Here is a 14419-nt window from a genome sequence, read left to right as displayed (position 1 = left end):
TCGACCTGTCCACCACCACCCCAAGATCTCTCTCCTGATCTGTCACAGACAGCTCAGAACCCATCAGCCTATATCTAAAGTTTTGATTTTTTGCCCCAATGTGCATGACTTTACACTTACTGACATTGAAGCGCATCTGCCATTTTGCTGCCCTCTGGCCTCTGCCCTCATATCCTCTGGCCATTGCTGCTGGGAGGGAGAAGTGCTGGGCTCTGAGAAGCACCTGCATCTCCAGGCAATGTGTCCTTTGCACACAAGGCCACTGTGATTCCTGAGCTGGGCTCCCCTGAACACCATCCCGACCAATGAAATCTTCCCCCCAAAGGTGATGGCAAAAGTCCCCCCACCTGGCCCCTAACAGAGAGAGCACCTGCTTTGCATGCCAGGTTCAATCCCTGGCAGTCCAGCCTTTGAAAGATCCCCACCTGACACCCTGAGGAGCTGCTGCCAGTCAGCGGGCAATGCTGAGTTCAGGGGCCAAGGGACTGACTCAGTCCAGGCAGCCTTAGATGGTCACCTGTGCAGAGGATAGTGTTGGGTAGGGGCCCTGCCCTGGCTTCCTTTTAGAGTGGAAAGGGTTGGTCACCTCACAGCATGGATGTCCAGCCTGACACGCCCAAACCCTCATATGGGAATCCCCACATGTTTCTGAACTAGACCTGAAGTAGCCACAATTCTGACCCCCAACAAAATCCAGACCTCTGCATCAACAACCCGCACAGTCCTTTTGTTTCAGGAAAGCAGGTACACGGAACTGGCTCATCCTGTCCTTCCTGTTTGCCACTGAGAAGATCAACCGGGACCCCAGGCTCTTGCCCAATGTCACTCTGGGCTACAACATCTACAACACCTATTCTGATGCCCGAGTGACTTCCGATGCCCTTGTAGACCTGCTCTCCACTGGACAGACACGTGTTCCAAACTACAGCTGTGGAAGGCAGAGACGGCTGCTGGCAGTTCTTGAAGGGGCTGAAGCTGACCTCTCCAGCCATATTTCAGCCATGTTGACTGCCTACAAAATTCCCCAGGTGAGAGTGGGTGGAGGGCACAGGCTGCGTCTCGTCCCACGTGGCTGCCTCCCATCCAAAGATGAGGTGGGGCATGCAATGTGTGAGTAGGCTGAACAGAGAAGCACTGCCTAGTTCCGTGAACGTGTCCTTGCAGTGGGTGGGGGCTTCCTTGCATCAGAATGAAAAAGGGTTTTGCTCACTGTTAACAAGCTCAGGCCACCAAATATGTGATCTGAAGATAAATCCAAACATCCATCTCTTCTCTCCCTTCCCAGGTCAGTTATGCTTTCAGGGCTCATGTTCTGAATGACAGAACTCGGTCCCCCTTTTTCTATCGGACGGTCCCCAAAGAGCCCCAGTACGTGGGGGTGGTCGGGCTGCTCCTGCACTTCCAGTGGTCCTGGGTTGCTCTCATTGCTCCAGACACTAACAACGGAGAGCGATTCATCAGGACCTTGACGCCCCTGTTAACTCAGAGAGGCATTTGTGTTGCTTACTCCCAGAGCTTTTCGGGGATAATTACAGGTAAAGTGACGATACGTACGGAATCATTCCTCAAGGAGAGACAAGTCAACGTGTTTCTTTACTATGCAGAGACCGATTTCTTCATAGAAGGAATACGCATTATACAAGGGGTAGTTGAAATGTTAATAAAACCCATAGTGGGGAAAATCTGGATCACAACAGCCTTTTGGGACATCAGCTTGGAGCTGCGGCTCAGTCTAATATCTTTCCAGAACATTCAGGGTCTTTTTTCCTTCTTAATCCCGTCAATGAAAAGTATAAATTACAATGATTTCAAAATGCTTTTCTTCACCTGGCAGCGGTTAGTGGAGGGGGGATTTCACTGTGTGATTCCGAAGCCTGTTCTGTCTGTGAAAGGCTGGACGAGGTGCAGAGAAAGACCGCAGCCCCTGCCTTGGGACGTGATGGAAAGAACCCTGGCCCTGAACAGTTATGCCATCCACAGTGCTGTCCAGGCCATGGCACAAGCCTTACATGCCGCGTCTTCGTCTCGACTACGGCGGAGGGTGGTGGAGGCCGGAGGCAGCCTGGAGGTTCCGAGGGTGCAGGCGTGGCAGGTACTCCTCTCCCCACCCAGACAGTCAGGGCTACTGATGGGCCTTGGAACAAGGTCAGAAGGAAGTGAAATGGCACGTATCTTTCAGGGAAATCCAGTAGTGAATCTCCCTGCACAGGTCCTTCTCTCTGCCCCCTCCAAGTGGCTCCAGGGGACACAGACCATCCAGCAGCAGCCCCTGGGCAGGGCCTAGGAGAGGGGGGTAAAGGGGGTAATTTGTACCTGGGCCCAGGGTAGAAAGGGAGCCAAAGAAGGGGGCCCAGAAATTTCCTGGAATCTGACATTTTCCAGTTTCACCCAGATTCACTGCCCACATAGGATGCTGGGGGCAATGCCGTGGGTACGTGGCAGCAACTGTTGCCACCAGCCATACGCTCCAGGCCCAGGGACATTCCTGAACAGTGTCACATCAGCGAGGAAGCTGGCCTGCTACAATGGATCCACTTATCGTGAAGGGGTGTAGAGGAGCTCAGGGACATGGCTGTGGGGCTGCAGCTGCTGCAGAAGTCTGTTCTGGTGCAAACAGGATGCTTTTCAATCTGGGGTGAGTCTGAACGCTCGTCTCCTGCAATGGTTTTCTCTATTGGAAAGATCTGAGAGAGACTCAGGAGTGGGTTTTGTTTTCCAAATTATTTTCTGTATCTAGCAGCCAATGCCAGTCAGGCAGGTAGACCTGAGTTCTGCATTGGGAAGACTGGTAGACCTGGGCTCCAAAGACTTTTCTGGCTGTTGCCACTTTCCCCCTGACTGTTTGGCCCCATTGCCACCTGCTACTCTGTTTCACCCCCTCTGTCTTTGGGAAGGGGCCCTAATGAAATTTTGTACCCTTGAGATGATTCCTCTCAGAGGTCCTGCCACGAGGTGCCACTATCAATTGGGGGACACTTGGCTAGCTCTGCCTGCCCCTTTCTGCTGCCCCCCCCAGCCTGGACTGCCACACTGGCCACCATCAGCCCCACTGGCATATCTCTCTCTCTCTCTCTCTCTCTCTCTCTCTGTCAAAGCCTGTACCTGCATGGGAGTGTGTGTATGTGGGGGGGGGGGGGGCTAGAGATCACACTTGCTCCAGGATGCCATTGCAATGAAAGCATCAAAACCCTTCCCTTGTTCTGGGCAGACTGTGCTGCAGATCTACACATCTAGCTTAGCATAGCTCAGATGCAGTACAGCTCAGGCTGGCTTCATGCAGATTTCACACTGGAGCAAAACATTCACATGCCTCTGTGAAGGAAAAATGGGGGGGGGGGGCTGGGCAGGGCATAGCTGTGCCTTGTGGAGAGCTAAAAGTTCAATGCCCCTGTTCTCCGCTACCCTCTGTTTACTAGGGAAACTGGTGGTTGAGTCCAGGCCACTACCAAAGCCAGACAGAAAGAGAACACCTTGAAAAACTCCTCTTTATAAGCACATCAGAAGAGCCCTGCTGGATCAGGCCAAAGGCCCATCTAGTCCAGCTTCCTGTATCTCACAGTGGCCCAGCAAATGCCCAGGGAGCACACAAGACAACAGGCACAACCTGCATCCCGTTGCCCTCCCCTGCATCTGGCAGGCAGCCTGCCTCTAAAACCAAGAGCTTGCACAGACCTACTATGACTTGTAACCCGTAATGAGATTCTCCTCCAAAAATTTGTCCAATCCCCTCTTAAAGGCATACAGGCATGAAGCCATCACTACTTCTTGTGGCAAGGAGTTCCACAGACTAATTACACGCTGGGTAAAGAAATATTTTCTTTGTCTATCCTAACTCTCCCAACACTCAACCCTGGATGACTGCTGGTGCAGGTAAGGCTGCACAGGGGTTGGGAGGGAGTTGAGAAGAGGGTGGAACAAATAGATGGGCAGAACAGGAAGCACTTTCTAGACCCAATTTCCCTTCACCTGTCAAGGCGGTCATGCACCAGTGATATTGCTAACACAGGTCCGAGTTGACCCATGGAGACAGTGGGGGCTTACCCTGAAGGAGGGGAACAAATTTTCCCTTCTGCCAAAGAGGCCTCAGCATGCCCAAACTCCCTCCCCTCATGGGATTCAGCAAATGCCACGTTGGGGCTGCTCTGTTACCACGTGGTGAGTTGCGGTGATCAAGTTGCCTGTGTCTCACCTGGACTGACTCACGATTCAAGGCAGAGGCGTACCTGGAGGAGGGCAAGTGGGATTGATCTGCCTCTGGGCAGCAGAATAGAAAATGGGGGTTAGACAAACCAACCAATCAGAAAATTGGCATCGTCCCTGACTCATAGGAGATTCAATCTCTGTGAAATACCCAACACGGTTCCCTGACCTCTGATGTTTCTCTTTTGTGTCAGCTCCATCCTTTCCTGCGGAACTTTGGGGTCTACAACACTTCCCTGGACGGCGTTTATCTGGATGGGGACGGGGATCTGGCAGCCGACTTTGACATTGTAAACTGGGTGGTTTTTCCCAACAAGTCTGTTGTCAGAGTGACATTTGGGAGCCTGGCAAGACGACACAGCCCACCAGGCCTCCACGTCACCATAGACCAGGGCTCCATTGTGTGGTCTGGATGGTTCAACCAGGTGGGGAAATCCATGATTTCAAACATCTAATAAAATATTAGATGCCTCATCTCAAGATTCAAAACCTGAGAGTCCTTTTCCTGCCCACATATTTTACAAGACAAAACTCCTGACAGCAGGAATAGAGCAAAGGCAGGAGCAGTGTGTGATGGGCAGGCAACAAATGCGGGTTCTGGTGGCACCAAACAGGGCTAAACATGGCTGGGGCAGCCACAACTAAACCCCAATGCAAAACATGGAGGAGGGTCCTGAGGTTGCAGTCAGTGACTTAAAATGGCAGCTGGAGAAGCTGACCTGCAGCAAGTGGAAGAGCCTCCTATTTTGACAGGGTAGAATTTCTTTAAGGAAGTCTTAGACCCATATCAGTCCTGTTGCAGTTTGGGTTGTGGAGTGAAACTGCCTGAGTGGCCTTGGAGGACAACCCACAGCAGAATCTGGGTGGGCAAGTGTGTTCTGCAGTGGAATTCAGCACCACCAGCTTTGACGTTTTTCGGGACCACATGGCCACTCTGTGGTTGGGGGCAGTGTGTGGTGCTGGTTCCACACTTGCTGGAGTGTGGTCTGCATGTGGCAGCACTGGGGCTCTGTCCTTTGACCTCCTGAGTCCCACAGGATCCCACCTTGTCAGGAGCCCATGCTGCCGAATGTCTTTGTGAAACTTCTGGGAGTGCTGGGATTTGGAGTGCAGCATCACCATGAGGATCAGGGAGGGGTCTTTTCCCAATTCTTCCCCCAAGCTCTACCCTCAAGAACTGTCTTGGGGTGCCTGCTAACATAAGACTCAAGGTCCTGTTGGGTCTTCCCAACTGTGTGACTCAATGCTACAAACAAACTGCTCCCCCACCACACAGATTCTCCTTGATGCGCCTTGTCTTCCTGCTTAGACCCTGCCTCAGTCGAGGTGCACCGCCAGCTGCCTCCCGGGACACAGCAAGCTGATTCAGGAAGGAAGGCCGCTGTGCTGCTACGCGTGTGCTCGGTGCGCAGAAGGGACCGTCTCCTCCCAGGAAGGTGGGGGGCTCCAGAGCGATGGGCTGTTCGTGAGGAGTGGGGCAAAGGTTGACTCAGACCCATTCTGTGGAGGTGTCCAGACATTCCTTAAGTCAGAGCCCTTCATGCTTTGTCTTCCTTTAACAGCCATCATTTATCTCACAAAATACTTAGTGAGAAATTACTCTGGACAGTAAACTGTGTCTGCAGGTGGGGGGGAGAAGTGGGGGCAGGACTGGACACAGCCAGCTGCAGGCTCTCCCTGTGGTTCAAACTGCATTACTGTCTGTCCGCGAAACCTTCCTAAATAAGTGACACGGCAGTAGGAGGTTGGTTGGGTTCTCTTTGGCCAGTACGTCAACCTGCCTCTGCCTGTCCGTCCATCCCCAGTGCTTTGTGCTCCAGACCAGGGCCAGCCCGGACCCCCAGCCTCTGAGGCAGCCTGCCGAGTGCTGCCCTCCCACCGGATGCCCCACCCTCTGTGTGGTCCTCTGCAGCCCCACTTGCCCCTGCCTTTTCCAGGCCCTGCAGCGGGAGGAGAGGAGAGTGGGGAGCTTCAGTGTCTTCTCTGTTGTTCGCTCCTCCGCATTCCTCTTCCATTTCCTTCCTGCTTCTCAATCCCGGGAATGGAAGGAGGGGGAGGCAGAGCTGGTGACCCCTGCCCAGCTGTGTCTAGAGTGACTGCCTCGGTTGACATGCACAGACCAGCCCTGATCCCAGTCCTGAGGGTCGCTTTCAGTCACTGGTGACAATTGAACCTGCCTCTCTGCACTTCAGTCCTGTCTCCTTCCACGGAATGTCACCCTCCCTTCTCTCCACTGCACGTTGTCGGAAGCCAAGGACTCCCCCAGCCTGGATCAGTTGAAGTCTCTTGCAGAAGTGCTCACCCGCAACAGTGTTCGTGGAATGAAGTCAGACACGAGGCTCAGTCCTGGGCCCAGCAGAATGTGTGTTCCTCTGGTGACTGCTGGTGCGCCGAGTAGCGCATGGCCAGAGCACCTGTGGGAAGGCTGGAGCCTTCCTGTGTGTGTCGCTGACGCCTGCTGGAGCAGGTCAGCCACTGGGAGGGGGGAGCGGGGTAAGGGCAGGGAGGAATGGGGCCGGAGGGGGGAGCGAAGAGAGGGCAGAGTTATTGGACTCCCCCCCCCCCCCCCGCTCAAGCTAGATACATTGTGGGTGCTTCTGGCATGGCTGTACCGGTGGGGGGGGGGGAGTTGATTGGGCTGACAGACTATTATGGGATGTAAGGCAGATTAAATGACACTTTTTGTTTCAGATGCAGATCATTGCGACAAGTGTCCAGAAGACCAGCATCCAAACAAGGCCCAGACTCAGTGTGTCCCCAAGGCCATAACTTTCCTGTCCTACGAAGACTATCTGGGGGCCCTTCTGGCATCTTTCGCCCTCCTCTTCTCCCTAACCACGGGTTTTGTGTTAGGAGCCTTCATCAAGCACCGGGAGACTCCAGTAGTCAAGGCCAACAACCGGGACCTCTCCTACGTCCTTCTTGCTTCCCTCCTGCTCTCCTTTTTGTCCTCCTTTCTGTTCATCGGCCGGCCAAGGAGGGTGACCTGCCTCCTCCACCAAACGGCCTTCAGCATCATCTTCTCCCTGGCCCTCTCCTCTGTCTTGGCCAAAACCATCACCGTCGTGTTGGCCTTCATGGCCACCAAACCAGGAAGCAGGGTGCAGAGGTGGCTGGGGAAGGGCTTGGCCAACGCCATCATCCTCTCCTGCTCCGCTGTCCAGCTCGGTCTCTGCACCGCCTGGCTGGGAATCTCTCCACCCTTCCCAGACTCCGACAGGCACTCCCAGCCCGGCCAAATCATCCTGCAGTGCAATGCGGGGTCCGTCACCCTGTTCTATGGCGCTTTGGGCTTCCTGGGTTTCCTGGCCGCCATCTGCTTCACAGGGGCCTTCCTGGCCAGGCGGCTGCCCGGGGCCTTCAACGAGGCCAAGTTGCTCACCTTCAGCATGCTGGTCTTCTGCAGCGTCTGGGTGGCCTTTGTGCCCGCCTACCTGAGCACGAAGGGGAAGCACACGGTGGCCGTGCAGGTCTTCTCCATCCTGGCCTCCAGCGCCGGGCTGCTGGGCTGCCTCTTTTTCCCCAAATGCTACATTATTTTTCTGAGGCCAGATCTGAATAGAAAGGAACAGCTAATGATGAAAAGGAAAGATAGTGTTTGACTCACTGCTGGGCAAACCGCCAGGACAGGCAGAGGGAAGAAAGACCCGTTGAGCTGGACTCTGCGTTTTGCATGGACCAGAGTCAAAAACAACATGATTTGCAGGTTGGGGATACACCTTGACCCACAGCTTCTCTTGGAGGTCCAGGTGGCCTCATGGCGACCTCAGTTAGCCTCAGTTTAGCTCACCTGTTAGCTTCAGCCTTTCATGGAGATTTCTGAGCTAACCACAAATAATCTGCCATAAAAAGAGTTTTATTTGGTTTTGATTATTTAAGGGGGAGGTGGATGGGTAATAACTGTGGCTCCATCTGCTGACACTAAACTACCTGTATCAACTACCTAGAACGCTTTTAAAGTGATTATGATTTATAGTTTGGAATAAAAACAGGTAACTGCTTTCTGCACTTCTGCCTTTGTAAAACACCAAAATCTGTGAAAACATACAACCCTTTTTACCCTTAGTGGGCCGCTAAGTGGTTATTCCCATTTTAGTCACCTCCCAGTGGTCTATTGTAACTCAGCTGCTGACTGTCAGTGGGTCTAATACTTAATGGGCAGTGGGTCTCATACTTTATTTCTTTGGGATCATGGTATGAGAAAGGATGAAGACCAGACTGGCCCAGACTGTGATGTGGCTAAGTACATAAAAACAGAAGCCCTGCTGGATCAGGCCAAAGGCCCATCTAGTCCAGCTACCTGTATCTCACAGTGGCCCACCAAATGCCCCAGGGAGCACAAAAGACAACAGGCACAACCTTTGTCCTGGTGCCCTCCCCTGAATCTGGCAATCAGAGACAGCCTGCCTCTAAAACCAAGAGCTTCCACATACTGCTGAATGCCCAGACCTTAACTTACTTCCACATACCTAATATGACTTGCAACCCTTGGCAGTGGGCATGGTGATCTCCCATCATCCCGCCCCCACTGGCTTTTTGGCTATAACTTTTGATAGAATAGAGACATTTCAATGCAGTTTGTTTCATTGCATTCTGCATGGAATTGTGCATTGAATGGTAAAGAATACCATCTACTCTTTATGTTGTTTGTTGGCAAACTTCAGCCTCGAAAGACTCTGGTATCGAGCTCTGAATGGTGGTTCTGGAACAGCGTCTAGTGTGGCTGAAAAGGCCAATTCGGGAGTGACAATCCCTTCCACACAGGGAGCAAGTGCATTCTGTCCCTGGTCTGTCTCCATGGCTATGGGCCTTCCTTCTTTGCCTCTTTGAATCAGACTGGTCCACGGGTTCCTAAAGGTTGGAAAGCACTGGCCTAGGAAATGCCTGATAGCCATCTAGATTCCCCCACATGCATCAGAAGCCACGTTCTCTACATTCAGTGGCTAAATAATCCTTGTATGATGAGCCTACAAAGTCCAGCTCTGGAAATTCAGATTGGATGGTCTCTGCAGGTCCCTCCCAGCTCTGATTTTTTGGTTTTGTCTCTGCAGAGAAACGTCCAGAGAAAGCAGCCTACAGAGCAGCGTCAAGTGAGTGCCAGAATGAGGTCTCTTGTTGTCTTGTGTGCTCCCTGGAGCATTTGGTTGGCTGCTGTGAGATACAGGAAGCTGGACTAGATGGGCCTATGGCCTGATCCAGTGGGGCTGTTCTTATGTTTTTAGTATTTGGCAACCTTCAGTCTCGAAAGACTATGGTATCGCGCTCTGGATGGTGGTTCTGGCACAGCGTCTAGTGTGGCTGAAAAGGCCAATCCGGGAGTGACAATCCCTTCCACACCGGGAGCAAGTGCAGTCTGTCCCTGGTCTGTCTCCATGGCTATGGGCCTTCCTTCTTTGCCTCTTTGCCTCAGACTGTTGGCCAAGTGTCAGCAACAAGGAAAGACAAAGAAAAAAGCATTTGCCCTCCAGAGGACAAATTTACTTAATCTCATTTCCTTTACAGGATCTAAGCCCTGACCCCTATATCTGTATATATTTTAGTTTGGTTTAATACTAATGAAGTATTTACATAAGAACATAAGAACAGCCCCACTGGATCAGGCCATAGGCCCATCTAGTCCAGCTTCCTGTATCTCACAGCGGCCCACCAAATGCCCCAGGGAGCACACCAGACAACAAGAGACCTCATCCTGGTACCCTCCCTTGCATCTGGCATTCTGACATAACCCATTTCTAAAATCAGGAGGTTGCGCATACACATCATGGCTTGTACCCCATAATGGATTTTTCCTCCAGAAACTTGTCCAATCCCCTTTTAAAGGCGTCCAGGCCAGTCGTCATCACCACATCCTGTGGCAAAGAGTTCCACAGACCAACCACACGCTGAGTACCACACGCTGAGTAAAGAAATATTTTCTTTTGCCTGTTCTAACTCTCCCAACATTCAATTTTAGTGGATGTCTCCTGGTTCTGGTGTTATGTGAGAGTGTAAAGAGCATCTCCCTATCCACTCTGTCAACCCTCTGCATAATTTTGTATGTCTCAATCATGTCCCCCCTCAAGCTTCTCTTTTCTAGGCTGAAGAGGCCCAAACGCCGTAGCCTTTCCTCATAAGGAAGGTGACCCAGCCCCGTAATCATCTTAGTCGCTCTCTTTTGCACCTTTTCCATTTCCACTATGTCTTTTTTGAGATGCGGCGACCAGAACTGGACACAATACTCCAGGTGTGGCCTTACCATCGATTTGTACAACTGCATTATAATACTAGCCGTTTTGTTCTCAATACCCTTCCTAATGATCCCAAGCATAGAATTGGCCTTCTTCACTGCTGCCGCACATTGGGTCGACACTTTCATCGACCTGTCCACCACCACCCCAAGATCTCTCTCCTGATCTGTCACAGACAGCTCAGAACCCATCACCCTATATCTAAAATTATAGACTTTCTAAAGTTATAGACCCCAACCCCTGCTAATTGGGTAAGAGGCACTTTTCCAATGGGTGCTCCTCTTTTTTTAGCAGGGGGAGAGTAACTGACCCCAGCAATGTCTGTTCTAGTGGCTGTCTGCTGGTATTCTGTTGCATCTTTTTAGATTGTGAGCCCTTTTCGGACAGGGAACCATTTAGTTATTTGATTTTTCTCTGTAAACCGCTTTGTGAATTTTTAGTTGAAAAGCGTTATATAAATACTATTAATAATAATAATAATAATAATAATAATAATAATAATAATAATAATAATAATAAAAGTTTTGATTTTTTGCCTTAATGTGCATGACTTTACACTTACTGACATTGAAGCGCATTGCCATTTTGTTGCGCATTCTGCCAGTCTGGAGAGATCCTTCTGGAGCTCCTCACAATCATTTCTCGTCTTCCCCACTCAGAAAAATTTGGTGTCGTCTGCAAATTTAGCCACCTCACTGCTCACCCCTGTCTCCAGGTCATTTATGAAGAGGTTGAAAAGCACCGGTCCCAGGACAGATCCTTGGGGCACACCGCTTTTCACTTCTCTCCATTGTGAAAATTGCCCATTGACACCCACTCACTCTTTCCTGGCCTTAAACCAGTTCTCAATCCATGAGAGGACCTGTCCTCTAATACCCTGACCGTGGAGTTTTTTCAGTAACCTTTGGCGAGGTTACTGTGTCGAACGCCTTCTGAAAGTCCAGATAGATAATGTCCATGGGTTCTCCCACATCCACATGCCTGTTGACCTTTTCAAAGAATTCTATAAGGTTCATGAGGCAAGACTTACCCTTACAGAAGCCATGCTGATTCTCCCTCAGCAAGGCCTGTTCATCTATGTGTTTTTAGATCCTATCTTTGATGAGGCATTCCACCATCTTGTCCGGTATAGATGTTCTCCTTGGCTATGGGTCTTCCTTTCTTGGCTTTTTGCCTCATTCTGTTGTACAAGTGTCACTTCAAACTGGGAAAGGCCATGCTACACAGCCTGCCTCCAAGCCGGCCGCTCAGAGGCTAGGATTTCCCACCTGTTGAGGTCCATTCCTAAGGCCTTCAGATTCCTCTTGCAGATGTCCTTGTATCGCAGCTGCGGTCTACCTGTAGGGCGCTTTCCCTGCACAAGTTCTCCATAGAGGAGGTTCTTTGGGATCCGGCCATCATCCATTCTCATGACATGACCGAGCCAACGCAAGCGTCTTTTTTTTAGCAGTGCGTCCATGACTCGCTGCAGTACAGAAGTGTACTCAGGACGCAAGCTCTGTAGACCTGGATCTTGGTATGTTCCGTCAGCTTCTTGTTGGACCAGACTCTCTTTGTGAGTCTGGAAAACGTGGTAGCTGCTTTACCCATGCGTTTGTTTAGCTCGGTATCGAGAGAAAGAGTGTCGGAGATCGTTGAGCCATGCAATGCAATGCAGGGAGGTGAGTCCGCATACTGATAGATGCGTTCTGTTGCAGTTCCAAAGGCATGCTTCAGCAGGACAGCGAAGAAAATCCCAAACAAGGTCGGCGCAAGTACACAGCCCTCCTTCAGAAAGAAATTCAGTGCAAAGACAAACCACCGTTCACATCAAAGCCTACACAGGAGGCAAAAGCTAGACTAATGCCAGGTACACACAAATCATTTCAGTCCGAGCAAGTGCCTCAAACTGCATGAAGTGGAGTCATGTTTGTGTGAACAATCTGTAATCTTCACATTGTTGGCCAGGATAGCATTGTACTCTGAAGCCACCTGCAACAGGCCACAGAAAGATGCACATGTGTCACCCTGCTGCAGCTCCTGAATGGTCTGCATGGCCGACAGGATGTTTCTGGAGTGGGTGGTGGTGGCACAGCCCACATTGGCAGGGCTGTCAGCCACCTTGTGCCGGAGGTCTGTGGTCTGCTACAGGGTTGGACTGAACCTCAGCGCCACCCCTGAGAGGGCAGGTCTAACTGTGCTGCTGGCCAGCTCCTCAGGACACGCTGCTGGGAGCAGCAGCCTACAGGAGGACTGAAGAGGGGTGAGAAGTCCCAGCCTTCTCCTCAATCTGAAAGAGCAGAGGAGCCAGCCCCATGAGTGGCCACCCTGGACCCCAGCTGGAGCCCGCCCGTAAGAGCCCCAGAGCCTCTGCTCCTCACGCTCTGGGGCAGGGCAAATGGGATCCTACTCTTACGAGCAGACCCCAGGAAACACTGTGGGACAACCTGTAGCAGTGCAGTGGTGCCAACTCGAAGGGACCCAAGCCCTGGCTCCAGCCCCAGCCCAGGAGAAATCCCTCATCACTTACCTGAGGCCACTGCAGTGGTGGAGACTGCCATACCACCAGACTGTCATCGACCAGCTGAAGGCCAGGATACTGTCACATCTGGAGAGAAAAGCAGCAGGAACTCATGTTAGATGGTTGTAACAATGACCTGTGATGTAATAAGGTAGCAAGGTAATGAAAGTCAAGTGCTTACGCCAGTGGTTTCCAAACTCTCAGAAATCTTGGGCCTATCTAAGTGTTTGCGGGTGTAAAGCAGGTGATGGCAACACAATTGCACCGCTGCAGGGGACAAAGGGTCTTTTTTTACTGACCACTGCCTATATCAACCTCTGGGGGGAGGGGTGGTGTGGGGAGCCTGCAGCCCCCTCTCCGGGGCTCCCTGTGCCTCAGAAAAGCTAAAAGTAGTGATTGTAACCCACTTTCCGTTGCACCACTGCCACCCCCCTTAAGGGGGCAGAGACACAGCTTCCCTGTTTGGGGCATCCTAGTGCCCCAGTCTGAGAACCCCTGGCTCACACGATTAAACCACTTTGGCAGAAGCACAAGTGAGTCCGTGCATGTTCCTGGGGCACGGAGGGGAGGCAAAGCCCACGGATCCCTTCCGTCCCCTTGGAGGCCCTCTTATCCCTGGAGCAAGGGCCACCCACTGAGATCACCACATGGCACGGGCTTCCTCCAAGCAGGGTAGCCAGACACAAGGGAGGACAGCATGCCTGTTCCTTTAACCACTGCATAGCAGAGGGAATTTTGATAGCTGCAGCTTTTTAAACCCTTTCATGTTGAGCTGCACATGCCAAAATTCCGTCCTCTATTCCAAGGTTAAAGGCAGTGGTGGGATTCAGCAGGTTCTCACCTATTCTACAGAACCCCTACCTAATCCAGCTGTTGGTTCTAAGAACCGTTTGCTGGCCAGGGAGCTCACGCCTTGAAATGTCAGGGCTAACCCTCCTGGGGGCAGAGGCCGTGCGGGGCCAACCTGTCCCGGGGGGAAAGGGGGTCACTCCCAGCGGGTACCAAGGCTGCTGGGGCTGAAGGGGAGAGCCAGACGCGGCCAACTGGAGTCTCCCGCGACGCGGCTGCCGCTCACCAGCACTTGCGAGCTCGCTTTCGCAACTCCTTCGAAAGGGCACGAACGGCCGGCACGCCCGCAGATGCAGCCTGCTGACGAGGGCAAGAGAAGCAGCCCAGCTGCCCGCCCCATGCCTCCCCTCCCTGGCTGAGCTGGCCGACTGGTGAGTAGACTGCTCCTCCGCCTGGAGGCTCCTTGGGCTCAGCTCTCCCTGTAGGTCGGGGGTGCGAGCAGAATGAAGAGGAGGGTGCCGGAGCAACTACCGCCCAAAGAGGCCCCGCTGCCCCTGAGGGCAAGCCCCCCCGCCACATGTCCATGGACACACAATGGAAGTTACCTCTGGGTAGGCACTGAGCACTATTCTAACCAGGTCTACTCAGAAGTAACTCCTGTTTTGTTCAATGGGGCTTACTCTCAGGAAAGTGTGGTTAGGAT

The 14419-nt window shown here is 52.2% G+C and overlaps 1 protein-coding gene across 1 annotated transcript; it reads left to right on the top strand.

Moving 5' to 3' along the window:
- Positions 1–509: 509 nt before the first annotated feature.
- Positions 510–14080, top strand: LOC136639207 (vomeronasal type-2 receptor 26-like). Its single transcript, XM_066613209.1, has 10 exons — positions 510–538; positions 737–1028; positions 1286–1535; positions 1893–2092; positions 4395–4625; positions 6138–6266; positions 6393–6585; positions 6898–7595; positions 9252–9290; positions 13874–14080. The coding sequence occupies exons 1-10, from the start codon at positions 510–512 to the stop codon at positions 14078–14080; spliced, it is 2268 nt and encodes a 755-aa protein (XP_066469306.1).
- The last annotated feature ends 339 nt before the right edge of the window (positions 14081–14419 follow it).

Source organism: Tiliqua scincoides, chromosome 2, assembly GCF_035046505.1.
Source record: "Tiliqua scincoides isolate rTilSci1 chromosome 2, rTilSci1.hap2, whole genome shotgun sequence".
Classification (NCBI taxonomy): domain Eukaryota; kingdom Metazoa; phylum Chordata; class Lepidosauria; order Squamata; family Scincidae; genus Tiliqua; species Tiliqua scincoides.
Note: the sequence above shows the minus strand (reverse complement) of the source record. Positions and strands in the feature narration are given on the sequence as shown.

Coding starts and splice junctions, on each gene's coding strand:
- LOC136639207 (XM_066613209.1), top strand. CDS start 510: ATGGTCACCTGTGCAGAGGATAGTGTTGG. Junction 2,093..4,394: donor CGAGGGTGCAGGCGTGGCAG/GTACTCCTCTCC, acceptor CTTTTGTGTCAG/CTCCATCCTTTCCTGCGGAA. Junction 7,596..9,251: donor TGCTCACCTTCAGCATGCTG/GTCTTCTGCAGC, acceptor TTGTCTCTGCAG/AGAAACGTCCAGAGAAAGCA.